The sequence below is a fragment of the Cupressus sempervirens genome, chromosome 10 (assembly GCF_028749045.1).
Source record: "Cupressus sempervirens isolate cs-2001-9-10 chromosome 10, ASM2874904v1, whole genome shotgun sequence".
NCBI lineage: Eukaryota > Viridiplantae > Streptophyta > Pinopsida > Cupressales > Cupressaceae > Cupressus > Cupressus sempervirens.
The window spans coordinates 197,494,258-197,514,590 of record NC_143127.1 but is presented as its reverse complement, the minus strand read 5'-3'; the positions used below and the strand labels follow the sequence as shown (position 1 = coordinate 197,514,590).

The following is a 20,333-nucleotide window of genomic DNA, read 5'->3' as shown; positions in this document are numbered from 1 at the left end:
ACAGTAGTTCAGATTTCAGTCCAGCATATACAGGATACTATCGGCATTAAGAACTAACAACTGAGAAGGGAAGGTTCGATAGTTGTCCATAGGGGATAGAGAGCCAAGGAGGAATACTCTTTGTCGTAGGAAGAAGATAGCCGACAGTAAAGAAGACAACGCAGTGGTGGTAACTTGTGGAGATACTGACCAGCCGCACAGGATTACACACGTTATTGGGCAGCTCCTTCTACTATCTTCTAGGCCATAGGAAGGTTAGAGTGCAAGTCAACTGGGCATTGAAGGTGAAAGCGGCCCTATTTACAACACATGGGTCTGTGAACTCCTTACCTACCTTCAAAATTCATGGTGATTGCATATTGTTTGGTTTACAAAATAAATAATAACACTTATTAATACCAATTTTGAATGGGTTGTTACTCATTTTTCTTAACGTCTGAGACTATTTGATGAGATACCCGGCATATTAAGTGATGATTGCATTTCAGTTTTATTCACTGTATACATAACTATGTTGTATGATTATATTGCTATATTCCATTCCTTTGAACGCTGTAAATTTTAAACTAAAGATAGGGGGCTATGATGACCTGTTTGATTTACGATTATTAAGGATAAACAAGTACAGGGGATCATTTAATATACGACAGTTTAGTGCATGCCAACTGTTTGGTAAAATACCTTGGAAAGAAATCATATTAGTTTTAAAATATCCAAGGAGGAATATTACAGTTATGACTAAGTTTGTTTAAATGAAGAGCCATGCCATGAACAGACATGGCTCCACATTGTGGAGACATGGCCTTTCATGACATGTCTCTTAGAGATAATACTTATACCAATATCAAATGGCCAAGAGAGAGATATAGAAATCAATTAATATTCTCTCCTTGAAAGTTCGGAAATTCCGTTACATAATGACAAAACTATCTAAACTTAGCACAAAGGATTGACTCAAGACAATTTACAAATTACATTTTTGGATGGGTCCACTTTTGGAGACCATAACTAGCAAAGTGTTGACTCGATGGGCTTTTATGACCCCATTTTGGAATTCTCGGCTAATGATCTACAATGGTTCATGGTGCAAGTGTCCATCAATCGAGGTTTTGCCTTGTCTTGGAGCCATTTAGGCCTTCATCATTGAACCTGAAGTTTGGATAGCCAAAATTCATACAAAAAATCTGCAATGACTGTACCAATACATATGATATGACAATGAAACTCAACCAATAGGCTGATATGTCAAAGATGAACCTCTATGTATGAGATTAGAACAATCTGAGCACATAATACCAATTTACTAAAACTAGCAAGCTCCACAAATAGCAACTCTGTACATGAATAACCCTTATTGAAAACACAAATACTGCAAAATTGGAAGTAGAAATATTTTTGGGTGATGCAAGATTGCACTTGCACCCAGGATGCTTCTACATCACTATAAACTAATGTTATATTGTTAACAACATGTGGGCCAAGACTTGGCTACATTCCTTGGATTTATAAACATGGGCGATGGTTGCATGTACTCGATAATTGTTAGGATACAATCTAGACATTCATGTTAGAGTTTTTGGACGGTATATTGTGTTAGTTGTTGAATATGGATTGTGCTTCTACAAGTGCCTGATAATGCCATTACATTAAAACTCCTTGGACATATATTCTTTTTCATTTGAAAGTACCGTTCCATCCCTTGTCAAGGATGGGGGGTTCAGTTTTGAGGGTAGGGGACAAAGGGCCTAAGTTCGATATGTACTGGTATACATCTAGTATATGAAATACTAGATATGAAAAGATGTATAAGAATTACATTTCAAATGAAACTATGACATATCATTAAACTATTGAAATTGCAAATACTAAATACTTGACTAATAAATATCATAAAGATGGCTATAATGAGTAGCATGATATCAAAACAATACCAAAATGTCAAAATGTGGTGAAGGGAGGCCTTTAATAATATCATTACAAGTGCCTGATAATACCATTGCATTAAAACTCCTTGGACATATATGTTTTGTCATTTGAAAGTAGTGTTCCACCCCTCCTCATGGATGGGTTTCAAGGATAGGGGGACCAAAGGCCTAAGTTCGAGGATGACAGGAAGATAGTGAGGGTTTGTGGTGGGGGGTGCATATACATTTAGTAGATGGAATGCTAGATATGAAAATATCTATAATTATTACAGTTAAAATGGAACTTTGACAAATTAGTAAAATAGTAAAATTGCAAATACTAAATACTTGACTTATAAACATCATAAAGATGATTATAATGAATAGTATGATATCAAAACATTAGCAAAATGCTCAAATGCAGTGAAGGGAGGCCTCTAATCATCCCATAGGCAAACTCCTTATGGGAACTATTAGACTCCTAATGGTCAAGATCTACCAAATATACACTAACCAGTCCTGCATTTGAAGCTGCAATATCTTGATTTTCTTCAATCTATAATGGCTCTTCTCGCCGTACATCTCAATTGCGTTGCCAGACTCTTGTTGTATGCACGTGTCTTGCAGTTAATGACATATGAAGCACTGTGTACAACCACTAGCTTCTTTTCTCTCCTAGAGGTAAGTCTGTTCCTTGTAAGAGAGTGGATGAAGCTATAAGTAGATCAATTCCTCATGTAGCTAGAGAACTAAAAACTTGAGATACTAGACGAATGGCTAGTGTGACAATCTTTGATTTTCATTTGAGGATGATAGGAGGATAGCAAGGGGGTTGTGGTGGGGGTGCTTAGAGGCTAGTACTGATATACATTTAGTATATGGTCAGCTAGATATGAAAAGATCTATAATAATTACATTTCAAATGAAACTTTGACAAATTAGTAAAATAGTAAAATTGCAAATACTAAATACTTGACTTATAAACTTCATAAAGATGATTATAATGAATAGCATGATATCAAAACAATATTAAAATGTTAAAATGTAGTGAAAAGAAACCTCTAATCATCCCACAGCAAAACTCATGGGAACTATTGGACTCCTAATGGTCAAGTCTACCAAATTAGCACCAACTAGTCCTGCATTTGAAGCTACAACATCCTGATCTTCATCAATCTATAATGGCTCCTTTGGCTGTACATCTCAACTGTGTTGCCAAACTCTCCTTGTATGCACGTGTCTTGCAGTTAATGACATACAAGGCACTATGTACAACCACAAGCTTCTTTTCTCTCCTAGAGGTAAGTCTGTTTCTTGTAAAATAGTGGATGAAGCTATAAGTAGATCAATTCCTCTTGTAGCTAGAGAACTAGAAACTTGAGATGCTAGACAAATGGCTAGTGTGACAATCTTTGATTTTTGTTCTTGACAGTTGCACTGTGAAATCGGGTCCTCTTGTGCCATAGTTCCTATATCCATCTTTGCTGCATTCAAATACCCCTGAGTGGCAAATTTTGTCTACATAGTGAGAATTGTGCCACTAGCTCTAAGGTTATACATGTTATAATGCACTTGATGAATCCTTTCTTAACCTCGTCATCTCAAATAGGTGTAAATCTACCAGGCCTAGGTATTTACCATTTCGGATTCAATGAGTAAGGAATGATATGCAAGGGCATGTTCATCTTATTTCATTTGTGGTGAATGATTGGTTGAATGTGCTTATTTTAGAATGCTAAAGCGGGTCCTTCTCTTGCACAAAGGTGCTCATCTGGTCAAGTATAGAATGGATGCACTCATTCAAGGGCGTGTTCATCTTATTTCATTTGTGGTGAATGATTGGTCAAATGTGCTTATTTTAGAATGCTAAAGCGGGTCCTTCTCTTGCACAAATTTGCTCATTTGGTCAAGTATAGAATGGATGCACTCATACCCTCTCCAAGGGTAGGTGCATCCCCATACCTATATTTGATGGCCTAGAAAACCAACCCAATGATAGAGACTGTATTTTGCACCATTGTTAAACACATCACTCTTCACTATATACTTCACCCTGTTCCCCTAATCTATCTTGTCCTTGACCCACTGGTTCCACTCTAGTGATAACCATGAATAATAGGGCCTCTTGCAATTTTATTATTCTCTCCAATAGAATGAAGTAGGATGCATATCTGGTCTCAATTAGTTTCAAGAACTCCTTCGTGAAGCTTTTAAAGAGTGCATAGGAAGTGTGGTGGTTGAAATAAACATCTGCACTTTTCTTGCATTGCTTATCACTCCTCTAATTCAGTCAGTCTTCCCCATGTCCTTGGGTGCATTGTTTATGGCATGCATGCAACATGGAGTTCACCAAATATGTCTGCAGGCTGCCTCAATCAGCTTCCTTGCAGCTTTGCACATATGTGCTGCATTTATCACTACTTGGACCACCACATTTTCCACCACATTTTGTGGTCCCACCTCTGTAATATCGATTCTGAGAACCACAAATTGAAAATCACCATGTTTATGATGCCCTCCACAATCAATTGCGTTGAGAAAGTATGAGCCTTCTACACATGTAATCATGATGTTGATGAGTAGATGATGCCTAATACCCATTGACCCATCTGTAACTATGCTTCATCTAGACTCCACCAAACATATCGTCATCTGCTCCATTAAAACATTGACCATAGAATAGTTCTTACCCAAGATTGTGGTCCTCAATTTGTGCTCATGTGGTGGCAACGATGATGGTTCTATCCTCATCACCATCAATATCATTTCCTTGTAATAAGATCAAACTAAAAATGGGATGTCATTGGCAAAAAAAATTTCCCAGTGGCATCATCTATCTCATTCTTGAGCTACACACTGAACAATTTCCAGCTATGGGGTTACTATGGATCTTGCATTTTTGTAATGTCCCAACCAACTGATGTTCAGCAGAAAAGAAATATTTAACCTTGTCCATTCCCTGATGCCAGAAAATCAATTTAATATTAAGGGAATGAGTGAATAATTAAATATTAGGTCCAAAAAGCTAAAGTTTATTTGTATATATTTAATTATTCATTATGTCTAATGATGGGGCCACACTTTAAGATATAATGTTATTACATCTAGGAAGTGCCGTGATGCTCATTAATATGTAATTAAACATTGGCAATTGTGCATCATTGACATTATGAATAATCTAGAAGATTCAAAGCTTTTTGGAAGGGCTGTGGTTATAATAAGGAATGTTGATGTCTTCAAAAGAATTATTCATTGGTCGTTATGTTTCTTTTGGTCGATATATGAGTTCTCTGCTATTTGGCATGCAAACAGGACAATACCCCTGTTATCATTATTCATTGGGCATTATGTTTCTTTTGGTCAATATATGAGTTGTCTGCTATTTGGAATGCAAACAGGACAAAACCCCTGTTATCAGCAGTTTTGAATGTAGCCCCAGGTCGGCGACAGAAGTCTGACTTTTCTGGAAGCAATAAATCTCTTCAAGGGTTGTATTGTTAGAGCTGAAACTGTTCATTTTGGCAAACAAGCAAAATTGTCAGTCTGATATGTATCACTGCTTCAGCCTGGTAGAAGACCTACAACACACTCAGTACAAAGGCTATCACTGCTGCTAATTTTGATCAGCTGCCATGAACAGGAGTAGTTCAAACAGTGAGATCCATTTTCAGCATCTGGTTCATAACAGCTTTTGGCAAAGATTGTAACTTGAACTAGATGCGTTGTTTGGTACACCTCATAGTCAAGGCTTGAAATTTAATGGTACCTCTCGTTGAAGTTTTATTTGGTAGTCTTGGTAGTAAGATTCTTTGTTGCATGCTAACAAATACCTCATTGAACAGCCTGTAATTTTGTGAAAATTACATGGAATGAATTATCTCTTGGCCTGGCTGTTTATTTACATCTGTTATTAGCAAAAATCTCTAGTAAGGTTATTTCAAATTCCCCCTACCCTCTCATGATTCGACTACAACTTTAACCTACATCCTATAAGACAGTAGGATGCATTGCAACTGCATTGTTATCAAGGACACCTCAAAGGTTGTTGATCTCAATTCTATGATTGATATTTGCAACTAGGTTCAAAAATGTAGATGGATATACAACTTTTCCTTAAATAAAGATTAAGTGTGCATTAATTCTAGTAATGCGGCCAAACCATTCCATGTTACACATATTGCATCTTTATTTCCTTGTGCCACTATTTATCACTGATTTGCTTGTTATTTTTGTTGCAAGTTGTTTGAGAGGAGACTTAGGATCTTAGGTACCCTAAGCAAACTTGCCAAAGCTCGAAGGGGCAATCTTTTGTAAGTGGTGCACTTTCCACGGAACCAGGTTGGCCTTCCCAATCAGCCCCATGCTCACCCACCTCAGCCTCATGCCTAGGTTCATATTTCGATTCACTTCCACTCTGAGAACGATTTTCTGTCTCGTTCTCACTGATATCATGACTATGAGAGCTCATAATGACATTGCATTTCACAGAAGAAATTCAATAAGCATTTAGTTTCAGCCTACTTTGAAAGACAAAATCTCTAATTTTTATTTTTAGTTTTAACAAATTTTAAAACTTTTGAATTTTGAGGACAAATGAAGAATGATTCCAATGTTACTTAACATTGGAATGATCAAATTATTCTCTATTCTGACCTCAACATTTAACATCAAGTCCAATTTTGAAAATGAAACAAGAAAAAAAACAAAAACAAATGAGAATCATAAAATAAAACAAACAAAAACCCTACCTTGTGGTTGAAAAATCTCTTTAGGAAGGTGCAGAATCTTCCTTCTCCTTCTACCTGCTCCTTGTCATCCCTCTTTCACTTGCCCTCCTTACTCGTCCAATCACTCTTTTCTTTCTTTTCTAAGTTACCGGTTCAGATTCGGGTTTGATATTCGTGAGATTCAGGTTTGATATTACTCTATAATTATTTTCAGTTGGGTTCAGGTTCGTTTTGGGTTTGTTTATACAAGTTTTTTTATTTAGTATATGTATATATATTGTGTAAAAAATGTATTAAAAAACCTTTAAAAATGAACAAATATTAAATAAACCTTGTATATTGTTATTACAATGAAAATGAATATTACTTAGAGAAATAAGGACGACTAAGGACTTTGTTTTCTCAGATGACTTTCTGCCCTATTATGAAACTCATCAAAGTCATGTTGACTACCTTGAAATTAATAGTGGGAATTCCTGATTTGGTGGTAATCCGAGGAGTCTAGTAGATCGTTGCATCATGTATGACAAAATATGGGGAAAGTAGTTTCAACTTTCAGCAGTGCTGTGAAAGGCTGTTCACAAAGATCCAAGACTCCAAAGAGCAGCGGTATTAAGTCTGTTCTTCCTCTCTTCGATAAGCTTGTCGTGGACTTAATGCCTACAGGCAGGCCATCCAAGGATGGCAATGGAATCTTCACCAGCTCAATTCTAGGCATCGGCAATGTCTGGTTTTTAATCCCTGAAATGTTAAGCAGAGTGGAGACAAAAAGAATTGTATTCATTTTTTAGACAAATAAGGAGAATGCCCTTCTGTTTTTAATTCCCTTCTGTTTCTAATGACAGGTCTGTCGAAGAAGAATACCCTGCCATCTTTGGATGATAAAAAAAAAGTCTTTTCGTGCCTTGTATTACTAATGCTGTCACATGTTTGGATTTTGCCAAAAACAAATTAACTGAACTGGCCCAAAATCGTTGCAAATTCTCTCCAAGCTTGCGCGGGTACTAGGAAAGCCGGCCAAATTTGCCAGAAATTCGTACAGGGTCCTGTTAGAAGAATTTAATGCAAATGTCTCAGTCAAACAATGAATTTAGAACGAATTTGAACCATTTTTGAATTTGCAGCGGATCATATCTCGACTTTGGGGTTCCAGAGGCGAATGTGGTAACTTAGTTTCTATTTTATTCTATTGCCGTAGCAAACAATGAGAAATGAAGTTGTCAGTAAAAATGAAAAGCTTCGAGGGGTTTTGTAGGCTTGGTATGGCCTAGATGGGACCCCCAAAATTAGGGCTCAAGTGCAACCCTAAAACTCAATAAATACAAAGTTCTGCTTTTTGGCCATTCGGCAATAGGAGATGTTTAGGTGTCTTCGGGATGGTTGAGGGATGTTAGGGCATCCTTTAGATGTCTTGGAGATGCTGTGCCGTCTCTCCCCATCTTTAGAATTTGAGGTGGGGGCAGCGTCCTTATCCCCATGTCCCAGGGATGTCCTTGTCATTGAAATGCTGGGGTTTGGGGTTAGAAATGTGTCCCTGTGTTTCAGTGTTTTAATGTGAGGATTTGCCCTAGTTTCTAATGTTCTTTATTCTTTTTCTCTGAGGGATTGGCCTTTTTATTATAAAATACAAGAAATTTTCAAGGACATTGAATTTTCTTTGGCAATAATTACTAGTATTGGTTGAATAAAGGTTTAGCAAAAATATTTCTGAGTATTGATGAAAATTTAAATGCATATAAATATATTTTAAAAGTCCACTCTAATTTAGTGGTAAATTTGTTTAATGATATTCTTTTTTCGCTTAGTTTGATAATGATTATGTTGAAGAGATTTTCTAGCAGCTTACATGGTTTGTTAGTTTCAAAATTTTACTCAAAGATGATTTTTGAAGTTCTATAAAGATTAAATATGTGCTTAAGTTTTTTCCTGAATTAGTTGCTATGTTGCTTCATGGAAGTCATGTTTGGTTTGGTTTGATGATTGTAATATTGAAGAGACTTGCTGCAAACTCAATAGGTATTTGTTTTTATCTTTATGAAATTTCATTAAAATTTTCACAGGAGAGCGACTTACACACAAAGAGGACTGGTCACACAGAGTTTACTGACAAAACTACAGAGACTGCTAAGCCCATTGATTTAGAGGTGAAGAAGGATCCCTCTTCTAGCTCCTCTTTATCTGTAGTTGGAGAAGATACTCCCATGTCTGAAGGTATGTATTTTTATCTAATCACAACACTGCCTTGTGGTTGTAGAACTTACTAGATCACTTTAGTACGTTTTCAGGGTCTGACTGATAATTTTTGAACCTTAAGAAAGTTGCAATATAGGAATGTGTGTAAATTACAGGATATGAAGTATTCTGCAGTTGTGTTATTTTGCTGACTGAAATAGTAAATAGCAAGGCTGGAAACCGAAATACTGTAGAAATTGTAAGAATTTGTCGTTTGCATATGATGCAACCTAAACAAATGAATTGCCACAATTTGGAAGGTCTGGGTGTAAGCAGTATGAAATTGCTAATGTAGTGCTAGGTTACTTGAGCAATGGAATTTCATTGAACTTAGATTTTGGCTGAATTGCTTTCAGTCAAAAATCGCTTACTACTGTCAAATGGGATCTATTTGAATATTTGCTATGACTTAGGTTTCTTTTCTATAATTGCTGATATTCTAATATATCATGGATCAGGCACAGATATGGTGGTTGCAGAGGTTAATAAAGAGCTATTAGCAGAGCTTGAATCCATGGGTTTTCCTACAGGCCGCGCAACACGAGCACTTCACTTTTCAGGTAGAGAGGATAAATAGTAAATGCTAATCTTAGTGTTTAATCTGATATTTCCTTATAGATTTTTTCTTGAGTTTAAAAACATTTACACTTTAATTAAGGGAGACGAGCTAATAATCGATTGACAATGTCCATTCTTGGGTGTTTTAATCTTATATTCCTCATCAGAGGCAGTATTTTCATCTGTTAGGTAATTTGTTCTGAATAGTAAAATAAACTACTGTCAAGAAATTAACTATTAGATAATAAGGTTCTTATGTGTGCTTTTCATCATGTAAAATTGGCTCATGCTCTAAAACAGTTTTAAATTTGCCAGTTAACATTTTAAACCTGCCAGGAAGCATCTTTATTAAACTTCCGAAAATCAAGCCTTTCAGCTGTAAAAAATTTCAAATCATTGTAAATATGGAAAAACCGCACAGGACTGATCTGACAGTCAATTACAGCCATTTGCAGCCAAGCAATGTGATCTAAAAACAGAGAAAAGTTCAATTAAATCAGCCAAGGAGCTTTAATTTGTTTAGATTTGATTCATCTTCTTTTAGTTTAAAATGCTTGTTTGGACTTGATATGTCTTCTTTGAGTTAAAAATGCCTGGGCGGCAAAAGGTGGCAAGGGAGGCACTATGAGTCACAGGAAAGCCCTCTGTGATAACATTTAGGGCATCAGGAAACCTGCCAATAGGTGCTTGAGTGGGAGAGGAGGTTTCAGATGTATTGATGGCTTGGTCTACAAAGACTCTAGGGATGTCTTGAGGTTCTTGGAGAATGTCATAAGGATGCTGTCACTTATAGTTTCTACGAGAGCAAAGATTAACAAATTTTGGCAATTGAACTTTCTATGGTACTAATTTGTTGTTATTGCAAACTATAGTATGTTTATTACATTAAGTTCAGGCTCTTCTCGATGATAGTGAAAGTGGAGAGTTTTACGAGGGAATAAATGGTTAACTAAGTCAAAATATGTACGAATTTCTAAATTCAATTTTGATAGTATTTATAGCCAATTGGCTATTTTGTAGGAAGATGACCATTGGATTTCGATGTTGGATGCTGGGAAAAGAAAATAGCAGTGCCGGAAAAAAAAAGCAGGAGGACCTTATTGGCCAGGAAAAGGAAAAGATTTCTCATACTACGGAACCTTCTGCTCTGATATTTTGTTCTACTTGCACTTATTGTTGTTAATGTCGGTAGCACTATTCACAATCGGGTAGCACCAATCACAATCGGGACCATGATCGACACCAGATGGCTGACATCCATGGCAGCCATAAATGCAAAGAAATAGATTTTTTGAGCAGGTTAGGAAATTCGATTAAGTGCAGCATTTTCCAAGCCTATGCCAATATAGAAGATTCGCAACAGCATATGAACATTCATTAAAACATGACAAAAGGGATTTTATAATCAAATGTTGCAGTTGCATTGTCCTGGCAGAGATGTGAGCAAACTGTAGACACACAGAGGAACCACATGAATGATTTTGACAAAATGGCTCAAATAGAATGTGGTTTTATAAAATGCATACCACAGTAAGTTATGATTTTAGGATTTGCTCAGCATGGATTGTTGAAAACAAGTTAGAAACTTTCAATGTTTCGGTAAACATGTGCGAAATGGGAGACACAGATTAAACATGTTAACAGTTTGACAAAATGCCTCACTGAAGCATAGCTGCAAATGATGGAAGATTGCACAATATGCATAAAATATGTAGGTTTTGCCCATCAGAATTTAATGTCTGATGCAGGTAAAAGGAAAAAAGCGGTAACAGAAAATGATAGAAAACTGGGATTGTGTCGGCCGGATTTTTCTATGTAAAAGGCAAATAAAGAAGCTTTAATGTAGTCAAAAGTTATGGTGCAATGAAAGCAGTGAAGTGCGAGAAAGTGCATGCTGCATGACGTTGAACCAATTTTCATTAAATTTGAACTATTTTCCTCAAACTTAAGCAACTTTTTGCTCAGTTTGAGCTTATTTTGGCTGATTAATGCAGTTAATCTATGGATGGATCAGATGTTCAGCAAAAAAATTAATTAAAGATAGGAGAACTGAAGATAAGGTCCATGAGATTAAATATTCCCCTATCTGAATCGATGGCAGATGAATTCCCAGCTACAAACGAAACAATGTTTGGTGTCCTGAGCAAAGCATAAAATCCTTAGACAGATCAAACTGACTACACCAACTAAGCTTCCAGATACAATCCCTATAATACAGCCCTTATGCTTGTTACTTCTCAAGCTGCTGACAGGTCCATTTGCTGAGTTTTCTTCAGTTTCCTTTGTTACCCAAGGATTTAGTTCTGCAAGATTCCGACAACTGTCATTGAACTTATATATTTCCAGTCCATTCAGAATACCAACGACTGATATATCAGAAATGTGTAAAGAACAGGCTGATTAAAAAAAATTGCTGCGAAATTTAGTTACCCTCATATAAGTCTTATCTACTGTTTTAATTTAATAAAGTGTATATATATGTTTTTATTTTTAAATTTAATTTATTTTTCTATTCAAGTTTTCTTATGTTTAATTTCATATATAAATTTTTAAGTTATTACATTAGAAAGGAATTAAGTTATTTTTAATTTATCTTTTTATGTATCAATTAAAAAATACTGCAGTTAATTATATTTTTAAATATTTTATTTTATTTGAAGTTAGAAATTTATAAATAACTGTTTATTTTAGAATTTTTATTTTTTAATAATACTATTATATTTTTAATATTAATTTTTTAAAAAAAATTAAACATGTATTACTTTTTAAAATTAAGTCTAAGATGTATTTCTATTTAAAATTAATTATAATCTAGGATATCGATTTGTATGGAAAGGTAGAGGCTTCCGCATCGGATGTAGGATGCTTCCGGAAGCCCTGCGGATGCTATCTGAAAGCTAGCTGCAGGCTCTCGGATGCGTCTGGAAGCTAGCTGTAGGCTCCCGGATGCGTCTGGAAGTCAGTTGTAGGCTCCCAGATGTGTCTGAAAGCCAGACACATTAGGGAGCATCCCGGAGCATCCGCGGGCCCAGCAACTAGAAAAGTGAACAAAAAACAATTAAAAACATTTTAAAACACTTAAGTTGGCCATTAAACATGTGTTGTAATTGCATTTTAAGGTTTTTTTTGCTATGAAACCCTAAAATGACCCTAAAGGTGAATATTGAAGCATTCACAACTTATTTTGGAACTTTGTTTGCACCTCTAACCACTTCTCATTTGGTCTTTAGTTTTCATTGTCATTGTGAAGCCAAGTTCACCAATTTTGAAGAGGATCAATCGAAGTGGGAGAGATAGCTTTCTCAAAAGAGTTTAAATCATTCAAGGAAAGTGATCAATTCCATTCTTGAGTATTTTGATGAATTTTTTAGAGTTTTTGATGATTTTTTTCAAGTTTTTTTTCAAAATGTTTTTTTTTGAAAGATATGTAGAAGCAACTTTGGGTATCTATTTTAGTAGTTTTTTCTCACTTCTTTCCACTTGTATGCATGATGTTCATAGTTGTTAGGACCTAATTAATTTATTATTATTATTTTATAGAATAGGTTGCAAAAAACTAGGCAAGAATGGATACTAGTGGTAGTGCTAGTCAAAGTTCAGTGGGGGGCCAAGGAGGGGAAGGGATTGATAGTTCCAAAATTGATATAGGTTCTCCTTTGTGGAGACATACAACACGGATATCACAGGTTTTAGGAGGTGGCTCATACTATTGGAGGTGCAATTCGTTACAAATGTAAATGGCAGAATACTTGACTTATTAATCAAAGATCAATGATCTATATATACAAAGAGGAGAGTCGAATAGAATAGAAACATTCTATTCTAGAGTACACCTAAATATTAGAAACATTCTAATATTTATAGAGATACAATAAGATATGATAGTGAGCATTAAAAAGAAACATAAAGATCATTCTAATACCCCCCCTTAATGCTCAATCTATTTACTACACCAATAGATCCCCTGAATTTAACAAACTTGTCAAGACCAAGGGGTTTTGTGAAAATATCTGCTGGTTGCTCTGAGGTAGGGACATAGAGTAACTGAATAGATCCATCTTCTACTAACTGTCGGATGTAATGGCAATGAAGCTCTATGTGCTTGGTTTGTTCATGAAACATTGGGTTCTTGGCAAGTTTGAGTACTCCCTGATTGTCTGAAAACAAAGAAGTCGGACTTGCTTGAGGAATATGCATATCTGCAAGCATCTGACGAAGCCAAATTGCTCCACAAGCTGCCTTGACAGCTCCTCTATATTCTGCTTTTGTAGAGGAGAGTGCCCGTGCCTGTTGCTTCTTACGGGTCCAGGTAACTGCTGTAGATCCAATATTGAACACATAGCCAGAAGTAGATTTCCTGTCATCAACTGAGCTGACCCAATCGGAATCGGTGAATCCACTGAGCTGAGGAGCAGCACTCCTTGTGTAAAGAAGACCATAATCTGAAGTACCATGTACATAGTGCAACACACGTTTCGCTGCAATCCAATGATCAGTCTTGGGGTTCGTCATGAACCGTGAGATGTAGCTAACTGCAAAACTGAGATCAGGTCTAGTAGTAGTAAGGTAGATGAGACTACCTACTGGTTGCTTGAAGAGTGTTTCATATACAGGAGGAGAATTAGATTGTGCGGACAATTTCAGACCAATCTCCATAGGAGTGGAGGCAAGTTTGCAATGCTCCATTCGAAACTTGTCAAGCAAATTTTTGGCATACTTGGACTGAGACAAAAAAATATTGTTGTCAGTCTGCCAAACCTCAATACCTAAACAATAATGAAGCAATCCGAGATTTGTCATATCAAATGTTTTGCATAGATCTTGTTTGATTTCTGAAATCAAATGTTCCGAACTCCCAGTAATAATCAAATCATCCACATAGACAACAAGAAAAAGAATATCATTACCAGAGTGTTTAATATACAAATTACTGTCTGACGGGCTACGCTGAAATCCCTGAGCAACCAAGTACTGATCAATCTTTATGTACCAAGCCCGAGGGGCCTGTTTAAGACCATACAGGGCCTTTTGGAGTCTACATTTGGTTTTGAACTGGCAACCTTGAAACCTAGGGGCTGCATCATGTAGACTTCTTCCTATAATTCACCAATGAGAAAAACACTCTTCACATCCATTTGATGAACTTTCCAACCATATTGAGTTGCAATGGCAAGAAGAAGGCGAATAGTGCTCATCTTGGTTGTCGGGGCAAAGGTCTTCTCATAGTCAATGCCTTCGCGTTGGGTGAATCCTCGAGCAACAAGTCTGGCTTTGTATTTGTCCAAGGTACCATCTGCATGGTACTTGACCTTATAGACCCATTTACAGCTAATGGGTTTCTTCCCAGGAGGAAGATTTGAAAGAACCCAGGTGTGATTCTTTTGAAGACTTTGAAGCTCAGCATCCATTGCTTGTTCCCATTCTAGAATTCCTTTGGCTTTTGCATATGCCTGGGGCTCAGGGATATTGTGGATGTTGGCCATAAGAGCAACATTAACTATGTTGTGCTAAATGCTCTTATTTCTGGAGGTTCTACCCTCAATGAGTTCATTAGGACAAATATCACTAATTGTTTGAGCCCACCATTTTGGCCGAAGAGTAGAGGAGCCAATATCAGATGTTGTCGAAATAGCGGGATGAGGAGTAGGAGTAGGAGCTGTATTATCTGGAGGTGGCTGAGGTGGTGTATTAGTAGCATTAGATGCCTCATATAAAATAGGACCCAAGTCAGAGATTGTTGAAGACTGAATCTCAGAATGCGGCGGGGAGGCAGAGAGCTGAAATGGTCCGAGTTCCTCATCAAACACAACATCACGACTAAAGATTAAACGATTAGTGTTTACATCAATCAGTCTGTAGGCCTTATGTGTGTGACTGTATCCTGTAAACACGAGTTTCTGGCTTTTGGAATCAACTTAGTGTGTTTGGCATTAGGAATCCGCACATATGCTAGAGAGCCAAAAAATTTCAAATGGTTGATCCTAGGTTTGCAACCAGACCAGGCTTCCTTGGTATCTTATGGTTAACTGCAAGGGTGGGTGACCAGTTAAGAAGGTAGACAGCTGTGGATACTGCTTCTACCCAATATTTTCTAGGAACATTGTTATGTTCTAGCATAGCCTTAGCCATTTCTGTGATGGTACTATTTTGACGCTCTACAACACCGTTTTGCTAAGGAATGTGAGGTGTGGTGAACTAACGTCTAATGCCATGAGTAGTAAAGAAGGAAGAGAAAGTAGAAGAATAGAATTCCCCTCCATTATCGATCCTAAGAGTACGGATGGGGGAACTAGACTCTTTTTCTTCTAGGGCTTTAAACTGCTGAAATACAGGAAAAGCATTTGATTTTTGCTTAAGAAAATATACCCACATTTTGTGACTAAAATCATCCACAAAGAGTACCTGTTCCCAGTAACAGAAGGAGTATTCATAGGACCACATACATCAGTGTGGATCAACTGGAGTACTTTAGATACCCGCCATGATTCACCATCCTTAAATGGTGTCGTATGTTGCTTCCCTACTTGGCGAGCTCCGCAAATGCGATGATTCTGGGTCTGGATATTAGGTAGGCCATGGACTAAATTATCTTGAGCAAGTTGTGCTAGATATTGAATGTTCAGGTGATTGTATCACTGATGCCAGAGGCTGCTAAGAGCGGATGATTTGGTGATGAAGGCATGCTCAAGGGAATCGCCTGAATCGACAAGCCTATAAATACCATGATCCTCAAGACCGACATCAAGTGTAGTGTGAGAAGCACGATCAATAATTGAACACTTATTTCCATTGAAAACGACATCCAACTGAGGGGAGTGCTTCATAATCTGACTAATAGACAGAAGATTATGTTTCATGCTAGGAACATAACATACATTGAGGAACATGAGTCTTCTTCTTTCGGATTGAATTTGAACATTGCCCTTGTGGACAATATTCTATTCTTCGCCGCTTCCAAAGATTACTGAGTCAAAACAGGGAGTGAATTCAACAAATCAGTCTCGCCTGTGAGTGAAATGTCGGGAGGCACCGAAATCTATGTACCGAGCAGAAGATTTCACATAATCTGCAGGTATGCTGGCCATAAAGGCATGGTAGATAGATTCTTTCTACTCTGAGTGTTGGGCAGCATTGGCTTGCTTTTTAATTGAGTTTGACTTCAAATGTTATTGATACAGATGCTCATGATATGTGAATGGCACAAACTTCGAGGTGAAAAAATGAAAGACCTAGAAAAATTAGAGAAGTACTTAGAAGAGAGCTTGAAAAACCCATAAATAATATGTTGTCGGAATCCGGATCCACTGGCTCGAAAATCGAGGCACCCAAAAAAATCTGACGACAACCCATTTGAGGTCTCAAAAAACCCACTAAGAATTGAACAAAAAATTTTTCCAACCCCAAAAATTAGGGTTTTGAGCCAAAAAACCAGTCAGCGGACATGGAGGTCAAAACAATAGAAAAATGGTGTTCATAGGTCTAAAAATGCCTGTTTTTGATCAGAATAGGGGCCTTTTTGTTTGAGACAGCATAGGCAAGGAGTTTTTAGCAAAAAAAACTGTGATTTCACCCTCAAAAACGCTATGTTTGGCAAACCGTGACTTCAAAAAAAAAGCGAGTTGTAGAGAACACAATTTGAGAAAATGTGTAAGTTGCAGATAGGAGGCGTGATTGTTGTAGTTGCAAAGACCGAATCCCTTAGTAACAAACCCTACATGAGTCAGGAATTGGCTGTTTGCAAATCGTGAGTAACAAACCCTACACGATTCATTCAAGGAACTCGTGATTTGCAGACTGATGCTGCGCTTTACAAACCTGAGTTGCAGATATTTCTCATCCCAAACCATAGCCTGAACTAGGTATAATGAAGCAAAATAATTTAGGGAAAGAATAATTTTGAAAATAAGGTTAAGATAATTTCAATAAGAAATTATTATTTAAAAAAAAATCCAACCTGGCTCTGATACCATGTTACAAACGTAAATGGCAGAATACTTTACTTATTAATCAAAGATCAAATGATCTATATATACAAAGAGGAGAGTCGAATAGAATAGAAAAATTCTATTCTAGACTACACCTAAATATTAGAAACATTCTAATATTTACAGAGATGCAATAAGATACAATAGTGAGCATTAAATAGAAACATAAAGATTATTCTAATACAATTATTGTCAAAGTAACAAAGGAAAGCTTTTCGATAGCTCATATTCTCAAGTGAAGTTTCATTTTATGGGCCCTGTTGGCAAAGGATTTGGAATGTGCAAAGGAAAAAATCAGTGTAATCCGGTGTGTGCACTCGGGGCAAAAAGCTAAAGCACCCGATGCGAGTATGCACCCGGTGCGGGGTGCGTTACACACCCGTGTACCCCCGTTGGCCGAAAATGCGCCGCCGCACCTTGGCCACACTGGTCAAGCACCCGAGTGGTTAGCGGGTGCTCAGGTGCGAGGGTACTCCCAGGGTGCTTGCGGTGTGCTTCCAAGGTTTTCGCAGGGTGCGGCCAGTTGAATGGCCCAAATAGTTTTAAAAAAATATTTTTTTCTTTTTTAATTTGTTTTTATGCATGCTTAGAGAGCGCTTGGGATGATTCCATTCTCATTATTGACATTTTGTTGATTGTACTCACATTGATATGGCTACGATACATTATTTCATTTCACTGTTTCATGCTACTTGGTTCATTGCCATCATGAGCATCTTTATGATATATCATATATGATATTCATATTTGAACAATGAATTTTGAAATTTGCATCTTGAACTAAGTTAATTTGTTAAATGGTTATTGGTAATGGGTATGAAGTTTCAAGTTTCAAGTTTGAACTTATGGTTTGTGAATCACATTTCAATTTTCTCTATCCAACTATATTTGGTATGTTATATAATATATTCAAGTATCATTTCATAATTAGCATTTTTAGTCATATATATTATATATTATGCAACCACCTTCCCCTCCTCCCCCCCCTTTTGCACCCTATTGCCGCACCCCCGCCGTCCCCCCATCATCCCCAAATTGAGGCCATTTTTTCCCTGCACCCGAAACTCTTCTCGACGTCCCCCCGTACTGCCGCACCCCTGCGCTGGGGTAACACTGGCAAAAATTGTACTGGGATGACTAGTGTAGAAATACTTTCATTTGTAAGAGAACAAGAAGTTGTTGATGCATTGATCAATAATTAAAAAAAAAAGCCACTATCAAGGTCCTTCCTCAAAGAGCAAGCTGCATACACCCACTGAACCAATTGCATCCTCCCAACACCCATTCTTGGAAGTACCTGTGTTGCGAGAGGATGAGGAAGAAATGGGAATTTCAACCCACAAAAGAAGTCCATTGCACACCGCATTTAAATTGTATGCAAGAGACTGTGTTGATGAAGCTATTGCATGTTGCCTCTATGCGAATGGGCTTCCTTTCAACTTGGTGAGATCGCCATATTGGAAGGAAATGGCGGCAACAATCAAAGAATCACCAGCTGACTACACAAGCTCGAGGTATGAAAAGGTGCGTACGACTCTATTGCAACAAGAGAAGACACATATAGATAAAGACCTTCAACTAATCAAAAAATCTTGGAAAACTTCGGGTCTAACTATTGTGTTAGATGGTTGGAAGGATACAAGAAACCGACCACTGATTAATGTGATTGTAGTTTCCTCCAAAGGGGCAATGTTTTTGAAGGCTATTGATTGTGAGGGGCAAGTGAAGGATTCCAAATTCGTTTCTAGAATTGTCATTGAGGCCATCGAGATGGTGGGTAGTGAGAATGTGGTATAGGTGGTCACAGACAATGCCAAAAATTGCAGGGGTGCGGGTGCTTTAGTTGAGAGTTAGTATGAGCATATTTTTTTGGACCCCATGCATTGTTCACTCCCTTAACTTGATCATGCAGAGGATTGGCATTGAAGTAGAGTGGGTGAAGAAAATATACGAAGAGGGGGAGGACATATAGATGTTTGTGATCGACCACAACATGTCACAATCCATTTTTAGTACATACTCCAAATTGGAGTTGCTGAAGGTAAATTGATTTTTTAAAATTATTAAGTTTCATGGATTTTTAATCTAGTTAAAAGTTAAAATTTATAATTATATTGTCAATTGACATATTGTTAATGTGCTTAGGTTGTTGAGACCCATTTTGCATCTCATACAATTGTTATGAGACGACTCCTCAAGGTAAAAGCTGCATTAAGCCAAATGGTCATTGGTAATTAATGAGGCGTATGGAAGATCTCAAATTCAGAAAGAGCACAAAGGATTAGGGATTTGATCTTGAATGAGAGTTGGTGGGCTCGTGTGGCATATGTATTGGATTTCACCGAGCCTATCATGACTATGCTCCGTTTTGCTGATACAGATACACCTTGGTTGGGGGATGTGTGATGACATGGACACCATGGTTGAGAAGGTAAAACATTCTATGCAAGCACATGAGAGTGACCCCACACGATGCGAAGCCTTATGCAAACAAGTGCAAGCAATTATCCACCATCGCTGGAATAAGATGACCACCCCATTGCACTTCCTTGCATACACCTTATCTTCTAGGTACTATAGCGAGGAGGTAGTTGGTATGTCAGCTAGAGTTGCACCATTTGCGGATGAGGAGGTTGTTGAGGGGTGCCACAAAGCTCTTACAAGACTCTTCCCACTGGAAGAAATGCATGAAAAAGTGAGGGTTGTTTGCTTCGAGGTTAAGGCATTCTCCATTTGCACTAAAGGACCAAAATAGAATGGGAGCTATCACATAGTGGTACATGTATGGTCAACCTTTCAAAAATCTTCAACCTCTTGCAATCAAGGTCCTATCATAAGTAAGTTTTTTATTTTGTTTTGTAAATTCATTTTAAACTTTTATGTTTACACTTGCATTCTAGAATTTAGTGTTTCACACATTCTTTAAA

At 37.2% G+C, this 20,333-nt stretch overlaps 1 protein-coding gene across 1 annotated transcript in view; it reads left to right on the top strand.

Annotated features, from left to right (window-relative positions):
- Positions 1-20,333, top strand: part of LOC149533317 (ubiquitin-associated (UBA)/TS-N domain-containing protein) — an 84,035-nt gene that overhangs the window by 10,647 nt on the left and 53,055 nt on the right. The window contains exons 3-4 of the mRNA XM_089805940.1: positions 8,692-8,842; positions 9,322-9,423. Coding sequence (XP_089662066.1) covers positions 8,692-8,842; positions 9,322-9,423 — 253 coding nt within the window. The remainder of the gene's footprint in view (positions 1-8,691; positions 8,843-9,321; positions 9,424-20,333) is intronic.